The sequence below is a fragment of the Hylaeus anthracinus genome, unplaced genomic scaffold, assembly GCF_026225885.1.
Source record: "Hylaeus anthracinus isolate JK02 unplaced genomic scaffold, UHH_iyHylAnth1.0_haploid 11994, whole genome shotgun sequence".
NCBI classification, from domain to species: domain Eukaryota; kingdom Metazoa; phylum Arthropoda; class Insecta; order Hymenoptera; family Colletidae; genus Hylaeus; species Hylaeus anthracinus.
This window is the reverse complement of record NW_026534341.1, coordinates 15,511,434-15,534,971: the sequence shown is the minus strand read 5'-3', so window position 1 is coordinate 15,534,971 and position 23,538 is coordinate 15,511,434. Positions and strand designations below refer to the sequence as shown.

The 23,538-nt window shown below is 34.5% G+C and overlaps 1 protein-coding gene across 10 annotated transcripts in view; it reads left to right on the top strand.

The window, feature by feature from the left end:
• LOC128888513 (rho GTPase-activating protein 32) overlaps positions 1-23,538 on the top strand; it is a 234,728-nt gene that overhangs the window by 206,157 nt on the left and 5,033 nt on the right. For all 10 annotated transcript variants that reach the window (XM_054145421.1, XM_054145420.1, XM_054145418.1 and 7 more), the window contains 5 exons: positions 14,288-14,425; positions 15,454-15,858; positions 17,591-17,921; positions 19,152-19,485; positions 21,255-22,176. In XM_054145421.1, coding sequence (XP_054001396.1) covers positions 14,288-14,425; positions 15,454-15,858; positions 17,591-17,921; positions 19,152-19,485; positions 21,255-22,176 — 2,130 coding nt within the window. The remainder of the gene's footprint in view (positions 1-14,287; positions 14,426-15,453; positions 15,859-17,590; positions 17,922-19,151; positions 19,486-21,254; positions 22,177-23,538) is intronic.

The following is a 23,538-nucleotide window of genomic DNA, read 5'->3' as shown; positions in this document are numbered from 1 at the left end:
TTGTCCAATACGTAGCCATTCTTCTTGCAGTCGTCTTTTTAGTTTGTCCTTTGTGTTTATGGGAGTTATTCGAATTCGGCGATCTAATTCATCCCATAAATTTTCAATGGGATTCAAATCTGGTGATTGTGGTGATGGATGGAGGACGTTCTTGCAAGTGTATAATAAGAATTCTTGCACAATATACGATTTGTGGTTTGGGTCGTTATCCTGATAAAATTTATTCCACTTTGAAGTCCGATGTTATCAGCCCTTTTTTTAAAATTGTTTTGCAAAATGTGCAGATACCTATTTTTATCGAGGATGTCGTCGATAAAAACTAATTCGTCTACTCCACGGCCCGAAATACATCCCCACACCATCACAGACCCACCACCGTGTTTCACAGTCAGCTGCAAATGTCTTGGATTTAATTCTTCTCTCGATTTTCGCCATACCCTAATTCTTCTATCGCTTCCATAAATATTAAATTTTGACTCGTCCGCGAAAATTATGTCTTCCCACCACTGACTTTCCTTTGAAATATATGTAGTTAATATACGGCTTTTTTCGAGCTTCTTATGTTTTCCGGATGCACTGATATTCCACGATCATTATTTAATTCAGCTGCTAACTTTGGAGCACTTATCCGAAGATCACATTTGATTCTCCTAATTATGGAGCGTTTATCACGAGTATTGAGGATCGGTTTGCGTCCGCTTTGCGGGATAGATTCAATTCTATCTTCATTGTTGTAACGTCGCACAATATCCCATATCATGCTCTTACTTATATTTAATAAATCTGCAATTTTGCGAATCGATTTCCTCTTCTCACGATGAAAAATTACTAATTGTAACAAATCAAACGACGTGTTCTTACTTTTCCGACCCATTCCGCACAAATTTTGAGCAAAACTGACAAATAGTAGATCTCTAACATACTCTGTACATAGTAGGAACGCTATGTTTACAAACATTGTTTCAGTCAGTTCCTGGAACCTGGAAACTTGAGAAGTACAGCAAATGTCCGAATATTTTCGTGACATGAAAACAAGCGTACTTTCCATTTTTCTTTTATTATTTATGTAATCACTTATCGTAAATAAATATCTCTTATGTTTTTGTTAACTACACACTGTGTAGTAACATACGTGAAATCTCTTGTTCTTATTGCATAAATTTCTGAAGTACGGACTATAATAGTTAGACCTGTAGCGATGTCCGAATATTTTCGTGACCGACTGTTTTTTTTTTTTTTTTTTTTTTTTTTCTTACTATTGACAGTAAACAGTACAGTTTCCTGCCACTTTTCATTACCGTTCTAAGTGTACGCTCAATTTTGGCAGTAACTGTACGTGGGTAGCAGGATCCTTACAAATCCAATTTTTGAACCATTTTAGTTTTTGACTCCTGGGCGGAGGGGGTGGGAGTTTAGCGTCAAGATGACTACCATTGTTATCGCCTGGTCAGGGGCTATCTATGATAAAAAATCAGCTCGGTTGGAGGGTACCCCATTTTCTTAACCCAACCGAAAAATCTTTATACATTACAATATTAAATCTAGAAGAAAATTATATCATTCAATATAATATAATAAACTTAATTGATATTGTTTAATTATTGAATGTTATTGAATTATTCAAAAGAAGTGTTCAATTCCATAGTTTTAAATTGTACACAATCAAAGATATAGTCTCTTAGAAATTTTCATGAGTGATTGCCAATAAACTTGTTAACAAAGTTCCGTATGTTTTGTTTCCTATTTCACATTTGTACGATATTATGATAATTTAAGTCTCATACATATGTTGAAGAAATAAAATTTCAAAATATATTCAGCTATGTAGAATTTACAACCAATTCCCAAGGGGAATACCAGTATCAGTTAAAAAAAAAAGAAATTTTCAATTTTTGCTACAAAATTTGAAGGACTTAATTGAATATTCCGAGCTTTTAAAATTCCAAGCTTCTAAAAAATTCATTTACCAAAAAATCTGACAGATCAGAATCCCATCCCAGCTCCACTTGAAATTAGAATTTTCACGTTATTTTACATTATTTCATTCTAAACGCTTTTGTATCGCTGGAATTTTTTTTCGTCGAGAAATTCGCATAATCTGAAATGATCTATCGGTGGCTTGTCGTAGATGTTCCAATTATAGAAATTTACGAACAAAGTCGAAGACGGATTGGCAGCGAGGCGGGGTTTAAAGAAGCGTAAACCAGGAGGCAGCGCGGAACGATCGTTTCCAAACGATTGCCAGATCCAGCAGGGAGAGAACAGTGCTCGCTTATACGTATAGAAGCTCCGATGTTTGCCTCGACTTTGCCAAAAAATACAGTGACCTAAATTAAACAAGTTGCACTCGTTCGTCGATACTCCGCTCCGCGATACACCCTGAATCTCTGTTGCGGTGAAAAGAGCATTAGCTTTTACACCTTTTACATTTTTTATAGCTAAAGAAAGTGTACAAATTTTAATTTAGCTTCTATATTGTAAGGGATACACAATATCCCTTAATAAGTTATTTGTCAGAATCTCTTTAAACTTGTACAATTCAATTACAAACATTTAACACTTTATCTACCGGGCTATTTAGAAGCAGACTTTAATTCAAAAAAGAATTTTCTACAGTATCATATGCCAATCTAGGCTGACAATAATTCCTTCATACTGTTACTAGGTACATTGAAAACCAAGTCTGTTGCCAAACACTGAACATTGTAAATAGACAATCATCAACACAGTAAATAAATTTGAATAACTAAATACTGTCATAAGCAAAGTTTAATAACACTTCAGTAAATACTTGTTTCTTTAAACTTAATATCGCATAAATGTAGCTTACTTTCTTTAAATATGGAATATGTAATTATATGTCTTAATCTTGAACGTAACTCAATGGAATAGAATAATATAACCGACTGAGAAAAATATTAAAACTCCACTAAAAAGTATGAAATGATTTTTATTTCCTTTATGTTAAATTATATTAAATAATACATTAAATTTCTATTTCATTTACATTAAATTATATTAAATAACCTTTTCGGAGTCGGCGCAAAATTATAAATTTTTAATTCCTGCTTAAGTTAGTTTTTGGCGTGGGGGACAATATTAAATGCTGTTAATGTATACGTGTATACTGTCTACATGGGAATACTGTCTGAATAGGTTTGGGATAGTATTTGGTGGGGAGCAGTGAAGATTTAACAATTTTTCCAAAAGGAAACATCATTAAATCATCTAACATTATATGTATGTGGAAGATTCCATCTCGAAGCGGTTAATTCCTTGCCGAGTTAAATCAAAGAATAGGAATTTTTCTAATACTAGTTATAAACAATAACAAAATTTGTAAATTTTTACAAATGTGATCATCGCAAAAACCTGCCCGGCAGCAAAATATAAAGGGTTTCATCGATTTCATTGATATTAGGCCGAACATACGTAAAATCTCTTTTTGCGATAAAAGTGATCAAGAAACGGATAAAAAATGACAAATCACAAAATGTTCTGTTTACGGGACCAACTGAAAGAAATATTCTATAAGATGTAAGAGGTTTCATCCCGTTTGGTTAAAGCATCTCGGCGTAATCGGGAACATACATTTAAAAAAAAATATACATGTCGAATTGAGTAACCATCTCCTTTTCGAAGTCGGTTAAAAACCAGGTAAAACGCCGCAGATTTCTACGACAAAGCGAACGCAACGGATATTTCCAACATTCCCCAAAACATCCACGTTTAATCGCTGCCGTTTAAAAGAGAAACCGGGAGTCGTTCAATTAAACTTATTATGTAAGTAAAGAAACGCTTTTAGGGGGAAAGGGGGACAATACACGTCCTTCGAAAAAAATTTTTTTTTATTACTTTATTTTACTAAAATTTAAACTTTTCCGGATATATTGATGCTTATTTTATTATTTTTCGATAATTAGAAATAGCAAAAAAAAGTTTTCGAAACAAAAATTTTCTCATCATTTTTACATTAGTCAAAAGTCATGTGATTCTTGTTGTTTTTGTTTATTATTTTTAGATTGAAATCACTAACAGTATTAAATAGATTATTACACAGATATTATAGGGATAAGTGTTAGATTATGGGTGGAAGCAAGAAATAAAATAAGAATTTAGTTTTATATTAAATGATATTCGAACTCAAGTTTTCGGCACGGGTGTTTATATTAACAGGCTTATCGTCCCGCATTTCTAAGAACTAAAGAGCCGCGAGGACTTCAAAGAAGAAATGCCAGATTCATTTGTAAGAACTTTTACAGTGTTTTATTCATCGAAGCCATTTACAAAAAACAAAGAAACTACAAAACAAAAGGGTAACAATTGCTATAATTTTTTCGGGCAGTCCTTCGCCACGCGTGTTTAGACAGAAGTCGATGCTTTGACTCTCACTTTCTAACTGATTTCCGAAGTGTTAAAACGGGCTACTATACGCTACAGATGGCACACAGTGGTCCGGATGGCCGAAAACTTGGCCAAAATGCAATTTTTGAAGTTTCGAACACACTTTTTTGAATATTGTGCGTGTGTTGTATACATATGAGTGCATTAAATGTCGTTTGAAATTTAAAAAAATAATAATCGGTTATTGATGTACAGAGGTTCAAAGTTGACGAAATTTCATCCTCCTTGATATCGTGAAAAGTGGCGCATTTTTATTGTGTTACAGAAAGTTTATCCTCAATAGATTCATATGTAAATCATTTTGCCATAAAAGTAGATGTTATAAACATATACTTTTCACAAGAACAAAGTAAAATATCTTTGGATTCACTATTGTAATTCCCTTCTCAATATGGTATAAATTTTAGTTATCTTTCGGTGAATCTGAAGGAAAACAAAGATGATAGTCACCGAGTGACACGTTCTGCCAAGTTTCTTGATATGAAGTAACATGTCAGGTATGATATCCAATTGAGAAAACTTGCGCAAATTTGCGCCATTTTAAGTTATTCAAATTTAAAGTCCATGCTTATAAGGAAAAGAAGACTGTTTACGCGGTATTAAAACAACCCTTATTATCCTTAATTTTAATTTAACATTAATTTATTATTGTTAATTTTGCCAATGTATTCTAACTATGTTGCCTTATAAACCTAGAAATCCTATTTCATAAAAAATTCATAATAATTTAATATTTTTAATATGCATGTCGACCATATTGGATTTGCCATTTTAAATTTTGCAATTCTGATACTAGATTCGTATTTTGCGGCCCAAATAACTCTTAAATACCAAGTTTCATGAAAATCTAATAACTTTGTAATATACATGTCGGCCATATTGGATCTGCCATTTTGAATTTTGAAATTCTGATACCAGATTCGTAATTTACGGCCCAAATAACCCTAAAATACCAAGTTTCACGAAGATCTGAAAACTCCTTCTAATTTTGGCCAGGTTTTTGGCCATCCGGACCACTGTGTGGCGCTACGTACAGGATCGTACACATTTTTGTTATCGGACTAAATACAATATTTAGATCCATTTAATTCAACAATAAGTAATTGGTATTTCTTTTATTGATGTTGGAGGGGCCTAAAAGGCCGCATCGTAACTAACTCTATAGGTAGGAAGCAAATAAGTAAGACCAAAACTTGATGGGTAGGATAATCTTTATTACAATATGCCAAAAATAAACAAACATAAGATAATAAAACAAAACAAATTCAAGATGGAACCGCAATCACTGGTAAACACTGGACAACTGAAGTGACCTCTTGTCAAAGGTAGAAGTCAATATCATGGATAACCTACGGCCGACGTGACTTTTTTTTACGTATATTTATACTAAATATAAATAAAACAAATCGATTCTATAGAAAAATAACGAAAAAAGCTAATACGACTAAAAAAAACCGCCTTGTTTTAGTTTTATACGTTTTCTGAAGAATCATACTTCTTGGTCTTTCGGTACCAATTACTCAGACTACAGTTTACCTATCAAGTCCGGACAAATTTTTCTTTACGCACAATCGCCTTAAGTACAAAACAGTGAAGGCGGATTGTCCAAATTGTACTTAGTTAACGAAATAAAAAATGAAAAGTGGGTGAAAAAAATACCTAAAACAAATTTTTTCATTCAGTCCTGTTTCTTTTTCAGAATGTTTTTTAAAAAAACTCACCACTGTTTGTTTTTTTAGACGACGTTGTAGAATAACCTAAAACAAAGTTGGGTACGATCGGATAAGGCATAACTGAAAAAAATGTACCGAAAGATATTAAATTTAACAGACACGGTACGTAACCTCTCCGATTTGGCTGGTCGGTATTACAGCAGATTTTTCTGCATAGTAATGGTAATACCCATAGAGACAAGGGTGGCCAATGAAGACGAGGTGGCGTTTTCTGCTGTTTCTGAACGAAACGAGAAACATAATTCGCTCTTAGCGAGCGAAAATGAGATACATATAGTCTCTCCGATTTGTTTCGACCTCTCTTTCTCTCCTCTACTGGCTGTCCCTTTCTATGTTGGCGCTCGGCGTGTAAACAGAATCGACCCTTGGTTGGATATACATTGTAAGTACGTGTAACCAAATATTCAAGTCCGACCAGCTTCGAATCCGTCCAGAGTTTCGAAGCGTCGACGAAGTAGAAAAAGACAGTTTGATGAAGAAGAAAGAGAGACTAATAAGGAATGTTTTTTAGATGTCTGCCTGCGATTGTTTTGATTTTTGGATATGTTTTGAAGGGCCGAAAAATAAGATATACCTACTTTTTATTTTGTCCCGTTTTTATATTTAGGGGGTGAAATGATATAAAGTTTCAGCTGCAATAGGCTATCTCCTAAACTATCATAGATAGAAAAAAACTTTTTAAGAAAAAGTTTCATGGTTTTCTATCTGCATATAAAATCTGACCCAAAAATTTGTAAAAAAAATAATTTCTTTATAATAAAGAATTTGTTTATAACATTGTTTAGTAATTATAGAGAACAGGTGCATCCTCACCGATTTCGATGATTTTTAAATATGTTGTAGAAATCAACATTTTGAACAACTTTTTCCTATACATATAACCGTCGCTCGGCCTTAGTTTCCGAGATATTTGCAAAATACCATTGCTGCTACAACAATGAATATTGCGTATAACTACGCGTCTGTGACAGCGTGTGTGTAAGCGTTCAGTCGTCGATTGTTTAGGCTCGGAATACACATACGCGACTGTGAGTCTGTATGCGTTAGCTATCATTCGCTGGTCGGCTCGTGTTTCAATCTGTTCCGAATTCATTTATACATATAAAGTAGCGCATGATCTGTATTCGAACAGTAAAAAAATGGGGTTCCGGGGGCTCGCTCCCGGTCGGGGGTTTGGTGGCGAAGCCCCCAACAACGAGTACTGCAGCGCACTACTCAGGTGTGTACACGGTTAGCCTGAGGTGTGTTTATGCTTTTCATATATGCTTTTCAATTTTTGTAAAAGGATTTTGCGCGAAAATTATACGCATCGAAATTACGGGAACTCACAGACACGTACGTGTATTCCGAGCCTAAACAATCGACGACTGAACGCTTACACACACGCTGCCACAGACGCGTAGCTATACGCAATATTCATTGTAGTAGTAGCAATGATATTTTGCAAATATCTCGGAAACTAAGGCCGAGCGACGGTTATATGTATAGGAAAAAGTTATTCACAATGTTGATTTCTACAACATATTGAAAAATCATCGAAATCGGAGAGGATGTACCTGTCTCTATAATTACCCAAATTTCACTAACATATTGGTTTCCTGATTAAAAAGAGACCAAACACGATATTATTATGACAATTGGTTATGATACTAAGCTTGTCAATGTTTCCTTTTACTCTTTTTCCGCTGTCTGTTCCTATGCTCTGTCGCCGTCGGCAAATGTAAGAATATTTCGACTTCAGTAAAATGGCAACAGCGCAGCGTGAGGAAAGGATAGACGCTCTTATATGCCAGAATGACAACGTCGCAATGTATCGATATTCACGTTAGCAGTCATACCGATTTCCCGAACTAAATTTGGTACGTGACTTGCTCTACTATTATCCATAAAATGGCGGAACTCGATTTTGGGAATGCCTTTACGATTTTTCGCTTTTCGTCCTTATATTAGCATATTTTGGGCTGAATGAGGTCTCATTCGAAAGAGAAAGGTTCAATACATCCAGGGCTGGTCATCGTGTGAGTCACAAAACTCTTATAGTGACTTACAAATACTTGGATTCTGCAGATGTATTTTATCGTATTTTTTCTCTACTTTGGACACTCATATTATTAGATATTAACAAGATCTCGTTGAATATGACCAGCCCCGGATGTATTCAAGCTTCCTCTTTCGAATGAGCCCTCATTCAGGCCAAAATATGCTAATATAAGGACGAAAAGCGAAAAATCACGGACCCCTTTTTACGCCCAGTTTTGTCGGTAATGTCACCTCGCTGCATTACCCGTGTCTAAACCCCTTAAACAAGGTACTCAACGATTTCCACAATAATTTTAAACAAGGACTTGATGGTTTAACCACTATGGGAACCAATGTGGTACAGTCAGAGTATGGAGAAACCGTTAAAATGAAATTTAATAGGGCCTTAATGAATTGTGAGGACCAGAAAACGTTTACTCAGGGTATTGATCATAGAAATCAATGATAATGTTTATGTTGGAAAACGAATAATAATCGCCTCTTAAGGGAGGGGGGAGGGGTATACCTCTTGAGGGGTCCAGGAGTTCGATCGCCGAGTTTTGTCGTCGAACCGCGAAGAAACGACGCTGGGTTTTTGTTGCAACGAGTTTATTTTTCAGGATCGACACAAAAGTCTCCCGCACCAACTTAGAGCTAGCAAAAGACTGCCTCTTCCCTCCGATGGGCCTTCTTTTATATTACAATTTTGAGGGGGCGGTAGCCTAGTGGAAAGGAGGTGTCCTAGAAAAGGGTGGTATTCCGTGAAAGGGCGGTGTTCTAGGAAGGGAAAGTTTTTCGGGCGGAAAAGTGAGAGCCGGAGTCATGTTCCGGTCCCAGACGAAGTCGTAAATTTTGCAGTCTTATCTCGATAATCGAACGATGACGAAAAGCGGAAAATCGCAAACCCCTTTTTAGACCCATTTTTGCCGGTAATGTCACCTCGCTGCATTACCCGTGTCTATCCCCTTAAACGAGTTTCGCTGCATTGCGCTTTACGCTAGCAGAAAACGGACCCAGTCTGTGAAGGCAATTGAAGGAGGACAGTTAAAGATGAATCATCGTGCGTGTAGAATTTAACTAACGAGTGCACGACATTCGGGTCATTGATTAGGCCAAATTTTCTCTACAGTCTGTGGGCTTCACAAGTCGAAATTTCTTATATGGAATCTTGTTAATGTGTTGGTTGGCAAACATGGTACTCCTGGAAATTTCTAATGGGCTAAAACTATAATTCTGTACACATAAATGTAGAATATTATTCAAGTTTATTATATTATATTTATAAGGTATTAAAATTTTGTTTCGGTGCAAATCAAAGTAAAATACCAATTAAATTTATTTTACTGTATTGAATGATATAATATTGTTTTGAATGTAATTGTTGGATACTTCAAGAATTACATTCAACTTTATGATACATAAATAATTATATTCAACTTACTTCAACTTTATGTTAAAAGATATTCATTATTATATTTGGTTTTGAATAATTAAAGTAAAAGTAATACAATAAAGAAAATAATAAACTTAATACAAGTGTTATCTACATTCTCTCATACTGATATCAAACGATAGTTGGTAGTCTCTCAGATACCAACCACACTCACATACTAGTAACTACATCCTGTATAGTACTGCCCTCACTTACCTACATTATATATATATATATATATATATACATTATTTCTAATTATGATTGGCGCCAAAAGCAAATTTAAATTGCCTTACTCTAACAGTAATATTATAATATATAAGGATTTCTCAAAATTTGGATTTATTATTGAAAGAATGGTAAGAGATGAAACATATTTTCATAATGATAACCAGTCAACAATCAAATATAAAAAGATATTCAAATGTAATTCAAATATAAAAAGTAAAAATAAATGCACGAGGTGTAGAAATTAATTCTGTGCCTTAATATTCAATAATTTCTGACTCTAATTAAAACAGGTTTACTTCTTCGTTATTTTCCAACATCAAAGTACCACTCTTCAAAGTTTTCAACCTGATCTCTATTATAATATATCACATAACCTAGTCTTAACTTGCTGTTCTTCCACAATTATTATAATTATCAAGTGCACTTGCAATCTGTTAGAAGAATAATAATAAATAAAATGGTTGGTTACCAAAATTTATATACAAATTTGCGTTGCATTGATTATCAGCAGATTGCGAATGTTTATGCATTAATGGCAAGTCGAAGTATAGGAAAATGTTTGTAAATGTGCACAAATATATAAATATATTAAATATCAATAATAATATATATGTTATAACGTTTGAGAAATTAGACATACTTTCATTCAAGTTTCAATTCTTTTTCTGTATCTGTAAAAATATGAATTTACATAAACATCCGCAGTTTATTTATCAGGTTAAGAGTTAGGTTAGGCAATATACGCTAGATTCATTACAATAAATTAACTGAATATAAAAAAAGCGGAATTAATTTCTACATCTAATAAATGAATATCACATTCAAATGTAAACAAAAAGAAGAACCATCCAAAATACAGAATGTACTTTACCTGTTTCAGTACAGGAAACCACCTAGGGTGTCGTAAATTGTAATGATTGTCAGAGAAAGATTTCTCAGAATTCAGAATGACTGGGGAACCGAAGAATACATAAAAGCAAAGCTGTAAAGTAATTATTATTTTGGAATTTATTACAATTTAGAACAATTACTTTGGAATTAGAAAGTAATTATTTAAGTAATTGTTGATTACTCTTTTTTTAGTAATTATGCAATATCTTATTCTTAATTACTGAGTAATTCAATTACTTTTTAATAATTACTTATAACTACCCATAAAGTACTTAAAAGGCGTCTCAAATCTAAAGTAGTTAAGTATACCTAAAAGTAATTAAAAGTAATTATAACTACTTTCTTAATTACTTTCAAGTAATTGCAGTTACATGGACAGTAATTGTTAAAAGTAATGATTACTGACTTCTAATTACTTTCCGGTGGCAAAAGTAATTCAAAGTAATTACAAATAATTGGAAGACAGTAAACATTACTTTTAACAATTGCTGTTCATGTCACTGCAATTACTTGAAAATAATTAAAAAAGTAGTTATAATTACTCTTTAATTACTTTTAGGTATTTTTGACTACTTTAGATTTCAGACGCCTTTTAATTATTTTCTGGACCGTTATAAGTAATTATTAAGTAATGCATGGGATTACTGGTAGTAATCAAGTAATCGGAAATACCATTACATGCGACAGAGTAATTGTAATGGGAATTATTCAATTACTTGGTCAAGTAATCGTTTTGTAATCGTAATTAAGAATTTACAGCTCTGCATAAAAGTAATTAGCCACTTTCACGTTCTATTTGGTATATTCGTAGGTCAGGGCATTCGAAAACAATGACAACGTAAGCTTGTTGAACAAATAAGATAATTGATAGTGCTCTTATTATTGAAAACCTACTCTACCACTTCTCTCGACAGTTAAAGAGGAAGTCCCTTGTACAAGTATGAAAGGATTGGCTGACGTCCGATTTTTTTTTTCGGAACCCGTATAGTTAATTCACCGAGTTTAGCTTCTTGATTCTCTGAACGTACAGTGAGTGTAGAATGTATTCGTACATCGATCAATTTCCCAAAAATTGAAATTGTGTGAAATTGTAGTTTCGTTAACAACTTTTTTTTATAATCAATGATATTCTACATGTTCTCGGAAATCTCTAGAATATAGTTGAAACAACAATTACTAGTTTATATAATTTGCAAAATTAACGAGAAAATACGAAAAATCGGTAGAAATATTAAACCAATAAGTATTCGCACGGTTCTTATGACGAACAATTTACAGTAGAATTTGCAACATAAGCACATCAGTTTATTGCTTCATGGGAATTAGAAAACATTAAATTTCCAGTAAAAAGGACTTAAAAAATGCTTTAATAAAGGAATGAAAGAAGATCCTACTCCGAATAACATCGACATTTATGATAGTTGTTACTTTAATGCCTAGAAGAGTTGCAGTAAATTTAAAATTAAAAAGAAATCCCAAGAAATATTAATTATTTATAAATTAATGTAAATTTCGTTTTTTTTTACATGAAGTTTTAAAAATTGAACACTTGTAGGAGTACTTATTGCTTCTGTATTTCTATCGATTTATTGTTTTTTCTTGTTGATTTCTCACTTATACAAAATACCTAATCTTTTCGTACAGTACTATCGAACGTTCTAATGGCTTTTAGCCGCCAATTCAACAATAAAAAAGCTGTGAGCTGTTGAAATTTTTTAGCAAAGTTCCAATTTAGAACAAAAATTGTTTGAAAATTCCAAAGTTCTGATGGGAGTTCCATAAGTTCCATTGGCACCCAAAAGAGTACTGTAGTATCCGCGCCTCCCATATCCAACAATAAGGAGTCAAATAAGAACACGAAACGTAGGGTACGGGATTGGTCGCGTAGGTAAAGCGGTCGACTGTGGATCCGAGGAATTGTGGGTTCGAATCTCCGTGCCTTATTTTTCGTTTAGACTCCTACATTACTATCGAAAGTTCTAATGGCATTTAGTGGTAAACTTAAAAATAAAAAAAACTGTAGGCAGTTGAAGTTTAATTTCCAAGTCCGAAACATTTTTTTTAGAAAATTTCAAAATTCTAATGAGAGCTTAATGTCTCCCAGTTGGTCCCGTTATCAGGATCTTTTGCGATTTGTCATTTTTTAACCAATTTTTTTTATATAAATATCGCGAAAAGTGTACAATTTCACATATGTTCTGCATAAAATCGATGAAATCGATGAAGCTCCTTATATTTTGCTGCCGGACAGGATTTCGAGATGACCACATTTGCAAAAATTTATGAATTTCTTAATATTTATAACAATTTTTACAGCAAAATTTCTATTCTTTAATGTAACTCGCCAAGAAATTAACCGACCCCGATGAAACCTTTCATATTTAGTAGCAAATATTTTCGTGACGTTCCTATTTGCAAAAATTGATGGACACTTTTATTGTTTAAAACCATTAGTGATGCAAAATTCTCTATTCCTAGTTCGACAAGGAATTTACTAAACGCGATGAATCCTTTCACATTTAGTTGCACATGTATTCCTGATGATCCCTTTTGCAACTATATATTCTTCACAACTATTGTTGCTGCATGAAGCCTATTGGTTATAGATTACCATTAAAAAGTGTGAAATAAAATGATTTTGTAAAATAAAATATAACCGTTTTCGAAAAAATATTAAAACTCCACTAAAAAGTATGAAATAATTCCTATTTCCCTTATATTAAATTATGTTAAATAATATATTAAATTTCTATTTTATTTACATTAAATTATATTAAATAACCTTTTCGAAGGCGTCGCTAAATTAATTATTTCATACTTTTTAGTGGAGTTTCAATATTTTTCGGAGGCGGTTATATTTTTTTTTCCAAAAAATTATTTCGTCACTGCGTGTTGAGGTTCGTAAATTTTTCACGGAGAGGCTTCCACTGAAAGTAGGTTAAAAATACGAGCGTTGATTTCGTTAATACAAACACGTCTCATTTAGCAATAAATCTGCGTGTTATGGCGCGGAAAACGTTTTGATGGAATTTTTTATTCCGAACTCTTTTCTTCGATGGAAGAACGTGCTAGCGCATCAAGGATGGACTGTTTTATGGGGGGCTGGGGGGGGGGGGGCGTGGCCGTAATAAAGTCATGCATTCCAGAATAAATTCATGGAAACTTTTTGGAATTTTTATACTACTTGGTATCCTTGAGCATTTTTTCGTTGCAAACGGAAGTTGTTCGTGATCGACCAAGTGTAAAGTTGATTGGAACGTTTCGGAACTTTATTTGCAGCATTCCTCGGTGGCAAAGAATGTTTTTTATAAGAATTGTATCAAGAAATGTAAAATTGAATTTGATAAAATATTTTAATAAATAACTTGTAATATATAGTATTTATTTCTCTTAATACTCACTTATTGTAAATTAGTTGTTAAAATATTCCACTACTTGCAATTTTATATTTCTTATGTTTATCGTTGAAACCTCCATCGATGCGATCTGTATTAATCATCAACGGGATGTGTATTAATCATCGACGCATTAACGAGTATTATGTAATCTAAGATGATTAAATTTCTGTTTAACACAGGGATTAGGATGTAACCGAACGGACGATTTTAGTACACCAGTCAGTTCTGGCAGCAACATGGGCAGTATAGCACGATTTCCAAAGTTGGACGAGTGTGCCCACTTTCATTACGAACACGTTGAACTCTGCCCTTTGGAGGTTGGTCATAATTTATTATTCTTATCTATACCACTTCAAACTTCAAAACTTGCTTCTTGAATAGTTTGTAAGAATAGTAGAAAAAATAGTAGACAAGGATGAAAAGAGCACAATAAAATTAGCATTTTTCTGCTTAAAGTTTGGTCGAATCTCAAAATTCCTTTTTGTTGCATCTTTGATTATATATTTGATTATTCGTAAATTTCTGTAATTTCTCGTTCTATCGAATACATTATCAGTTTATTTACAGTGGTGGACAAAAGAACACTAAACTTTACAAACTGAAATTATGTATTGCAACAGCAATGAATTTTTCGTAACTACAAATATCGTACGATGTAATCAAGTTTAGAAATTAAGTATTTGAATGAAATAGTTGGAATTATATTTAAAGTAATGCAACAACCGAAGAAATTAGATGAACTAAAGTAAGATTAATAGCAAGTTCCTATGATTATGTTTTCTATATTTAAAGAAGTATTATAATATTTTGTATGTTTCTCCATCATTATCAATCATGGTCAACAAACGAGATATCTATTTTTATTTCACAAATTATTTCATTTCATTTTCTTTTCTGCTTCCATATATTATCATTTTCCTTAAATGTTAATTAATTAAAATGTTTGTTCATCTCTAATATTCGTGAATCTTTTATCATTCCTGTTCATGTATGGCAAATAATAATATAATACTATTATTCTGTTTCAAAAAAATATTAAACTTACATTTCACCTCTGCAGACATCATAAAAAAAATATTAGTCACATTTCACGTAGACACAGTTGTATAAATAAACTACTATTTATGACGCGCGGAGAATATCTCATAAAACATCAACAGTGCCAACTTACGCCAGTTTTAAATATTCTTTCGTCTGCCATTGTGTTCAATTCAGACTTGTTCTACGTCAAACGCGAATAACGAATTGATCAATATAAAAGAAAAAGAATGGAACGTTTGTTGTAATACGTTACAGTTGTATTGCATGTCGTGTGTAAGTAAAAATAAAAATTATATGCTTGCAGGTTTCACTGAGCGATGGTACGAATGATTCAGACAGCTACGCGGTTAGAGTAACGTCCGGAGATGCATGCTGGACCCTACAACGATCTTATGATAATTTTGTTATGTTTGACAAGCAATTGCATCGTTGCATATTTGACAGGAAGTTCTCTTCCTTAACCAAGCTTCCAGATGCACGGCCAAAAACCACCTGTGATATACTGAGGGACTATTTGACTAGGTTCTCGCAGTTAAATCATGAAGGCCTAAATTGCGGTCCTGTGTTAAATTGGTTGCAGCTAGATAATAGAGGAAGAAGAATTCTCGTGCCAGAGTCAGATTCATGCCCTATTAACACCCCTGCGGTAGCGGCGGCTTACGCAGTGAGACCTTACGTGGCTCAGGCACCGGACGAGATTTCCTTTCAGGTGAGCTTTTAGTTTCAAAATCTACAAAAGGATGATATAACACTGGTCAAGGTAATTAGAGGATCGTGGTACTGGACAATTCCGTGGATTGAACTGAATTTCAAGAGTTATAGGTAACGTTTAAGGGAGTGGACTCCCGTGCCTTGTATGTCAAGTACGCACTCACACAGCTCCACACCACTGTATACGTATACGGAACTCCAAGGACTTGCGTTCTGTCCTATTTTTGTCTCGACAATGCAAATTTGAGATCTCTCAATAGTCGTTTTCGCTAGATAAATGTTCAAACTTGTGCGCAAGCTCCTATAGGTAGTCTACTTTTGCTTTCTTGTCTCATAATTAATAATATTCAGCACTATTTCGCAATCAAAAGAAGCAATATAGTGGGACGATAGTGCTGTCGCGTTGTCTGAGCTGACACACCCTACTGAATATTGTTAATTATGACACAAAAAAGCAAAAGTAGACTACCTATAGGAGCTTGCGCACAAGTTTAAACATTTATCTAACGAAAACGGCTATTGAGAGATCTCAAATTTGCATTGTCGAGACAAAAATAGGACAGAACGCAAGCCCTTGGAGTTCCGTATATGTATACAGTGGTGTGGAGCTGTGTGAGTGCGTACTAACATACAAGGCACGGGAGTCCACTCCCTTACTGTCAAATAGCGTTACTTACAACACTTTTTCACTTTATTATGATATCGAAGATATTTAGATGAAAAATTGATGGCAGGAATCGAGGCGCGAGTGGAATAAAGTGACACAGAGGTTTATGTTGATGTAATATATGTAGTATAATTGTTAATATACATAAAGGAACTCAGAGACTTCGTTCTCTCTGTTACAAGAAACGTACAACTAGAAATTGTAGGGGGAGCCAGCGATATGGCTACCACCGCTACACATGCATTGCACGGCTGTAACAAAAATGAATAGGTACAATATTATTGCGCTTATAAGTTTAGGATAGAAATACACAAAGTTGAAAGTTGTATCTGTTACAGTTTTTCTCTGGGAGATAATAACGTAGGTGTGCTTGTAATAGATATTTATTTTGGTTAATATAGCAAGTATGATTGTTTGAAAGCGTTTAAATGGCCTACTGAAGTATTTCTATGAAATAATTTGGTTCCCCCAGATCCTTTTGGACAAAGAACTGTGTTCCGACGATAATTAAATGTTAATATATTGCATTATATATAAATGAAAAAGAAATCAGTGTTACAAGTATCCAATACTTGCAGCATATAACAAAAATAAATATTTCACGGAAAAACAATGAATGATTTTAAGGACAATATGTAGTTTTATAATATCATAAGTAAACAAATTATGTGTAATCATTTTAGCAATTATAAGTGACGATTTGCACTGAATCTTTTCTCGAATAAGAAGACAAATGTTATAGTTATCAAAAATAATTTGGAAATAGCTCAATTTTCTTTGTTACCGTTTATTAATGTCACAGTAAACAAGGTACTATGATATCTACGCTCTAAAATTAACGCACAAACCAGAAAACCAGAAAAATCGGCTAAGTAACGAAATAATGCAAGTAACCCCATATGGCAGTAATTCTTCTAATGAATGTCTGATTTATATAGTGTGTTGAACCTATGAGTAATATATCACTTGAGTGACTGATCTTCCATTATTTTGAGCAGTGTATTATGTAGTATATGTAGAAATATTGGCAGCAATTTAACATAAACGCATTGGTTGATTACAGGTTGGAGACATGATTTCTGTAATAGACATGCCTCCGCCAGGGGAAAGCACATGGTGGCGTGGAAAGCATGGCTTCGCTGTTGGGTTCTTTCCAGCCGAATGCGTGGCTGTAATTGGGGACAAAGTTCCACGACATCTGACCGTGTCGACGACTGTCAGGTCGAAGTTACCCGTGAAACCAGTGCTTAGAAAACACGGGAAACTAATCGCCTTTTTCAGGTCGTTTATACTGAACAGGCCGTCAAGGAGGCGATTGAAACAGTCAGGAATCTTGAGGGAACGCGTATTTGGTTGTGATTTAGGGGAACATCTCTTGAACTCTGGTCAAGATGGTACGTATATTATAGAGTGCTTTCCAATTGTTTAACCCTTTGCGGTCATATGTCTACTCTCAACCACCAAAACTTTTTTTACCATTCCGGTTATATGTCTGCTCTCAACCACCACAACAAAGAACCATACTAATCTTATATTGTATTTCGCAAACTGAAAAGATTTAAGCCATTAGACAATATTAATAGATTCTAAGATATTAGTGTAATAATAGATTAATGGAAAGATTAATGAGAAGATCGTTAGTAATTATATTAAGTTATACAAGAATATATGAACCAGTGGGTGAAATATCTACATGTTAAAGTTTTCAAAAACAAATATATTGAACATTGTTATTTTTTCTGTAATAAATTGTAATAAATACCAAATAGTCGAAAATACTTGGTAGAATACCAAATAATATTTTACAAATTGTGTTTAAGTGTAATTAGGCATTCTGGTTTCTTAAAATATTCCACAAAACAATACTCCAAAATGGCAAGAAGAAGTTACCGAAAGATACCACATGATGGAGAACTATAAAATATAATTTTTACATAAAAACGTTACATTAAAACACATTATTGTGTAAACATATATCTAAAGTCCACAAAAGAATTAATAAATCTTGTTTATACTTCATAAGCTTGCATATTATGTATCACTGCTCGTTCCTCGAAAATGAATTCCAACCAGTACAATAGCCATGCCTAAATTTAATACGACCGCAAAGGGTTAATACATCTGGACACATATGTACACCAGAATGGACAAAGTGTAGTCCACGAGTTAATTGTAGCAAAGTAATATTTATGATGTCAGGTAGAGCTAGAATTACTTGATACTGTTCCATTTATGCCAAGTCATTGGTATTTTAGGTGTTGTAGTAATATTTATCATCAATCAAAGCAATGTTACAGTAGTATTCGTCTTCATGAATACTAAGAAAAATACTAATACTTTTAATTTTATTATCTGTATCTTTTGTCTTTAATTAAAAAGAAGTGCCAAACATTCGACGCTCCAAATATCAATTTAATCTCAAGTTGCCACGCTAACTAATTTTCAACTAACTATCACTATAAAATACAAGTTTACACAACCGATTAATAATCTTCGAGTTGAGTACGGACGTGCAGTGTCGTGTATACGAAAGTGTCTAAAGGATATTGCAATTGGAAAGAACCAATTTTGCAAACTTCTCTAAAATCCATTGATCTTCTAATATCGTGTCACTATTGTTTCAGTGCCCACTGTTTTAACGTGCTGCGCCGAGTTCATCGAGAATCACGGCTTGGTTGATGGCATATACCGTCTAAGCGGCGTGACATCGAACATTCAGAGATTACGAAACGCGTTCGACGAGGATCGTGTTCCTGCATTGCATTCCGATGAAAGTATTCTACAAGACATTCATTCGGTGGCGTCGTTATTGAAAATGTACTTCAGGGAACTACCGAATCCACTTTGTACATACCAACTTTATTCTACTTTCGTAAGCGCAGTTCAGGCCAACACCGATGCAGAGAGGTTAAGGCGGATGAGGGACACCGTTAGGAAATTACCACCACCTCACTATAGGTAAAAATATATAGGAATGTATTATTCCGATTCGACTAACAATTTTCATCATCAGGACACCAGAGTCCTCTTCATTTAAAAAACTTTCTGTCCTCTTGATTATACACGATGTTAAAAAAAAAAAGCATTCAATATTTATATGGTGTGTAAGGCATACTGTACTGAGTAAAAAAGCTTTAGTAAACATAGGTCCAAAGGTCAACCATTTCTGAGATATAAACATTTTTGTTTGCTAGTATCATAATTGACTTACTACTGGATTTTCGATATTTATAGAAGATTTTCCACGTGTCCACCGCTCATTTCTGTACACGAAATTGAAAAAATGAAATTGACGAAAGTGTCGGCGCTTGAATGGAAACATTCAGAACGCAATTTATAAACACTGACATAAACATCACATGCGATGGAAACAAATAAGTCAATCATGATACTAGCAAACAAAAATGTTTATATCTCAGAAACGGTTGACCTTTGGACCTATGTTTACTAAAGCTTTTTTACTCAGTACAGTGTACCCTATACACCATATAAATATTGAATGCTTTTTTTTGAACACCCTGTATACGGCTTTACCAATTTCAATTCTCATATTTTTACATATAAACTGCTTAAATTAAACTCAACACCTGAGGGTTAACCATTCACACTTTATTTATCGAGAGTCTATTTGTAGGCTTTTTCAGTGTTCACCTCCTGGAATTTATGGAACTGTATTGTTGGTTGTCTTTGTACAGTCCTAGTTACAGTATACAGTATATAGCAGTGGTTCCCAAACTTTTTTGTCCTACCCCTCCCCCTTTCCAGAAAAAATATTACTTTGCGCCGCCTGGAAATTAATTTTTTTTCATATTTTAATAACAATTAATACGAAATATATATGTATTAATGTTTCTACCTTTTTCGTAAAATATAGTAAAGGAAGGTGTAAATTAGAAACATTGAACTTTGAAATTATGAAACTATTTATTGAACTCGGAATAGAATGTAATACAAAACGAAGTTAAAACATTGGAAATCATCTTAATGAGAAGGATGAACCTGGTGTGCTGCTAACAATGTAGTAATCCTCGGCTCTATTTTCGCCAGCAGTATTCTTAAATCACCGCGATTGTTTATTTACAATTGGTTTCTTTTTTTTTGTTAATAAATTGGTTACCGCACTGAATCCACGTTTCACTAAATATGACGAAGGAAATACAATTAAGAACTTTTGAATTACAGCCTACATTGGCCATCAGCGTCCCCTTTAATCGCTGCAGGACCCACTAGGGGGTAGTGGCGCCCACTTTGGGAATTACTGGTATACAGTATAGTTACAGCCTAGATTAATTATTGTAAACTACAATATTATAATACCATACCAGTAATTATATACTCTTCGTCGTTGTTTACGATTTTCTCCTATCTACCAACTAATTTGTTCATGTGATTTTGCCAAAAATCGCCGAGCTTGATCCTAATAAAATGGAAAGAACAGATGTCGAAAATGATTACTTTTACGGTCTGGAAAGTCCATTTTAGAAGCTTGAAATTTGAAACAAATGTGATTATTTAAAAAAACTATGAACGTAAGCTTGTAGAATAATAACAATGATTTTGAGCAGTGTGCACACTTTGCCAAATAACAGCCCAAACCGTAGGAAGATAAAAATGAAAATAAAAGCGCTACCAAATTATGGAACAATACTGATACAGAATACATAGCCCTAAGTTATCCTATTTATAAGCAGGCCAACAGTTAATTGTTAAATATCGTCTTTTTTCAGAACCTTAGAGTATCTTATGCGCCACTTAGTGAGAGTCGCAGCGCGCGGTGCGGAGACCGGTATGACGCCACGGAACGTAGCCATTGTCTGGGCACCGAATCTCCTGAGGTGCAAAGAACTGGAAGTCGGCGGCGTAGCGGCCTTGCAGGGCGTCGGCGTACAAGCAGTTGTTACGGAGTTTTTAGTTTGTTACGCGGAATTAATTTTCGGGGACGGTCCGGTCGGTAGGCCAAAATCATTGGCGATCACGACGCCCGCGAGATTGCTCAGCCTGGAGGAGGCTCGAAACAGAAGTCTGAGAGGGGAACCGGATTATATAGAAGTGGGCGCCGGCCCAGCTGGGTTACCATTACAGTACCACACGGTCATAGAGTTGCCACGGAAAAGAAATGGCTCGAAACGTTCACCCTCGTTGAACTGGAGAGCTTTGTTCGGTAGAGGTGGCTTGGGTGCCAGAGGAAAACCGAGACAAGTTGGCACGCCACCCCAAACAGAAACGGTGCCAAGTTCCTTAAACTCCTTACGACGGTTAAGACCCGTGAAAAGTGCTGATAGTTTGGACGGCGAGGACGGTCTTGGTCCTCTACTAGGACCACCGCCGCCCAGACCCTGTGGGCACAGTCGGTCGGTCTCCCACGACTCGTATTTCGACCATTTGGCGGACGCTCCGAACGCGGCATCGCCCTTGGATTTATCGGAGATACAGCTCAACTTCGATCTGGAGGAACGCGAAATGCGAATGTTCTCGGAGGAGGAGAGCGGAGGCGTTGCGTCGGTAGAAGCATCTCCGCGACGACAACGGACCGAGGGAACGCAAAACACTGCTACCACCGGTGGATCGAAGAGAAAGAGATCACGCTTGGAAGAAAGACTGCAATGCGACGTCGAGTTGCGATTCATCGATAGCCAAAGTCCTGATCAGGTAAATGTTGGATACTTTTGGAGATAGGATATACGTGATGTATGAGATCAATTTTAATTTGTTTTGAAGGACGTGTAATCTGATATTAATAATTTGTTGGTTCGTGGAATATAGAATGTCCAATTTTTATATGGATTGATACAGTGGGTGTAGAAAGTACTCGTACACCGATCAATTTCCAAAAAAACTATGTAAAATTGTAGTTTATTAACTTATTTTTTTAACCGACTTCGAAAAGGAGGAGGTTACTCAATTTGACATGTATACATACAGGGTGTCTCAAAAATGTTGTAACACCTTGAAAGGAGTGGTTCAGGAGGTGATTTCAAACAACTTTTTTCTTAGCGAAAATGTTGTCCGAGGCTTCGTTGAGGAGATATTAACGGAAAACACGTTGAGTCACTTGTTCGCGTACAAGCGCGGCCGCTTAGCTCGTAGCCTTCGCTACCGCGACCGTTCCAACGGTATACGCGTGCTCTGATTGGTCAAGCTTTTATCTTAATATCTCCTTAACGAAGCCACGGACAACATTTTCGCTAAGGAAAAAGTTGTTTCAATATATTTTTTTTTTATAAACAATGAAATTTTACATATTCTCGGAAATCTCTAGAATAGATTGAGAAAAAGAAATAGCTACTTATGTAAGTTACGAAATTACAAAAAAAAAAAAACACTTAATCGATAGAAACATTGAAGCAATAAGTATTCGCACAACTGTTTAATTTTTGAAAATTCATTAAAAAAAAAAATGTACATTAATTTTCAAGTATATAATACTTCCTTCGTGGGTTTTCCTTTTGATTTTATAATTATTGCAACTCTTCTAAGCGTTAAATTAACTAAATTATTAGTTATTCGAAGTGGGATCTTCTTCAGTTCCTCTATTCGAGCCATTTTTAAAACTACTTTAGTGGAAATTTGATGTTTCCTAATTCGTACAGAGCAATAAAGTAATGTGTTTACGTTACAAACTGTACTATAAATAGTTCGTCATAAGAATCGTACAAATACTTGTTGCTTCTATACTTTTGCCCACTTTTCGCATTGTTTTGTTAATGTCACAAATTATATTAACTAGTAAATGTTGTGTGGACTGTATCTTTATTTTAGAGGTTTCTGAGAATATGTAAAATATCATTGATTATGTAGGGATTTTATTTAATTATGTCGGTTAAGACAATTCTCCCACGTGTTTGTAGGCGTAAAGTAATTTTTATTTTAACAAAAATGCGTAAACTAAATATTTCTGGCTACACTGCTCGCAGTTTTACAAAATGTAAAACCTTTGCGGTTTATATACATCTCTCTCTCTCTCTCTCTCTCTCTCTCTCTCTCTCTCTCTCTCTCTCTCTCTCTCTCTCT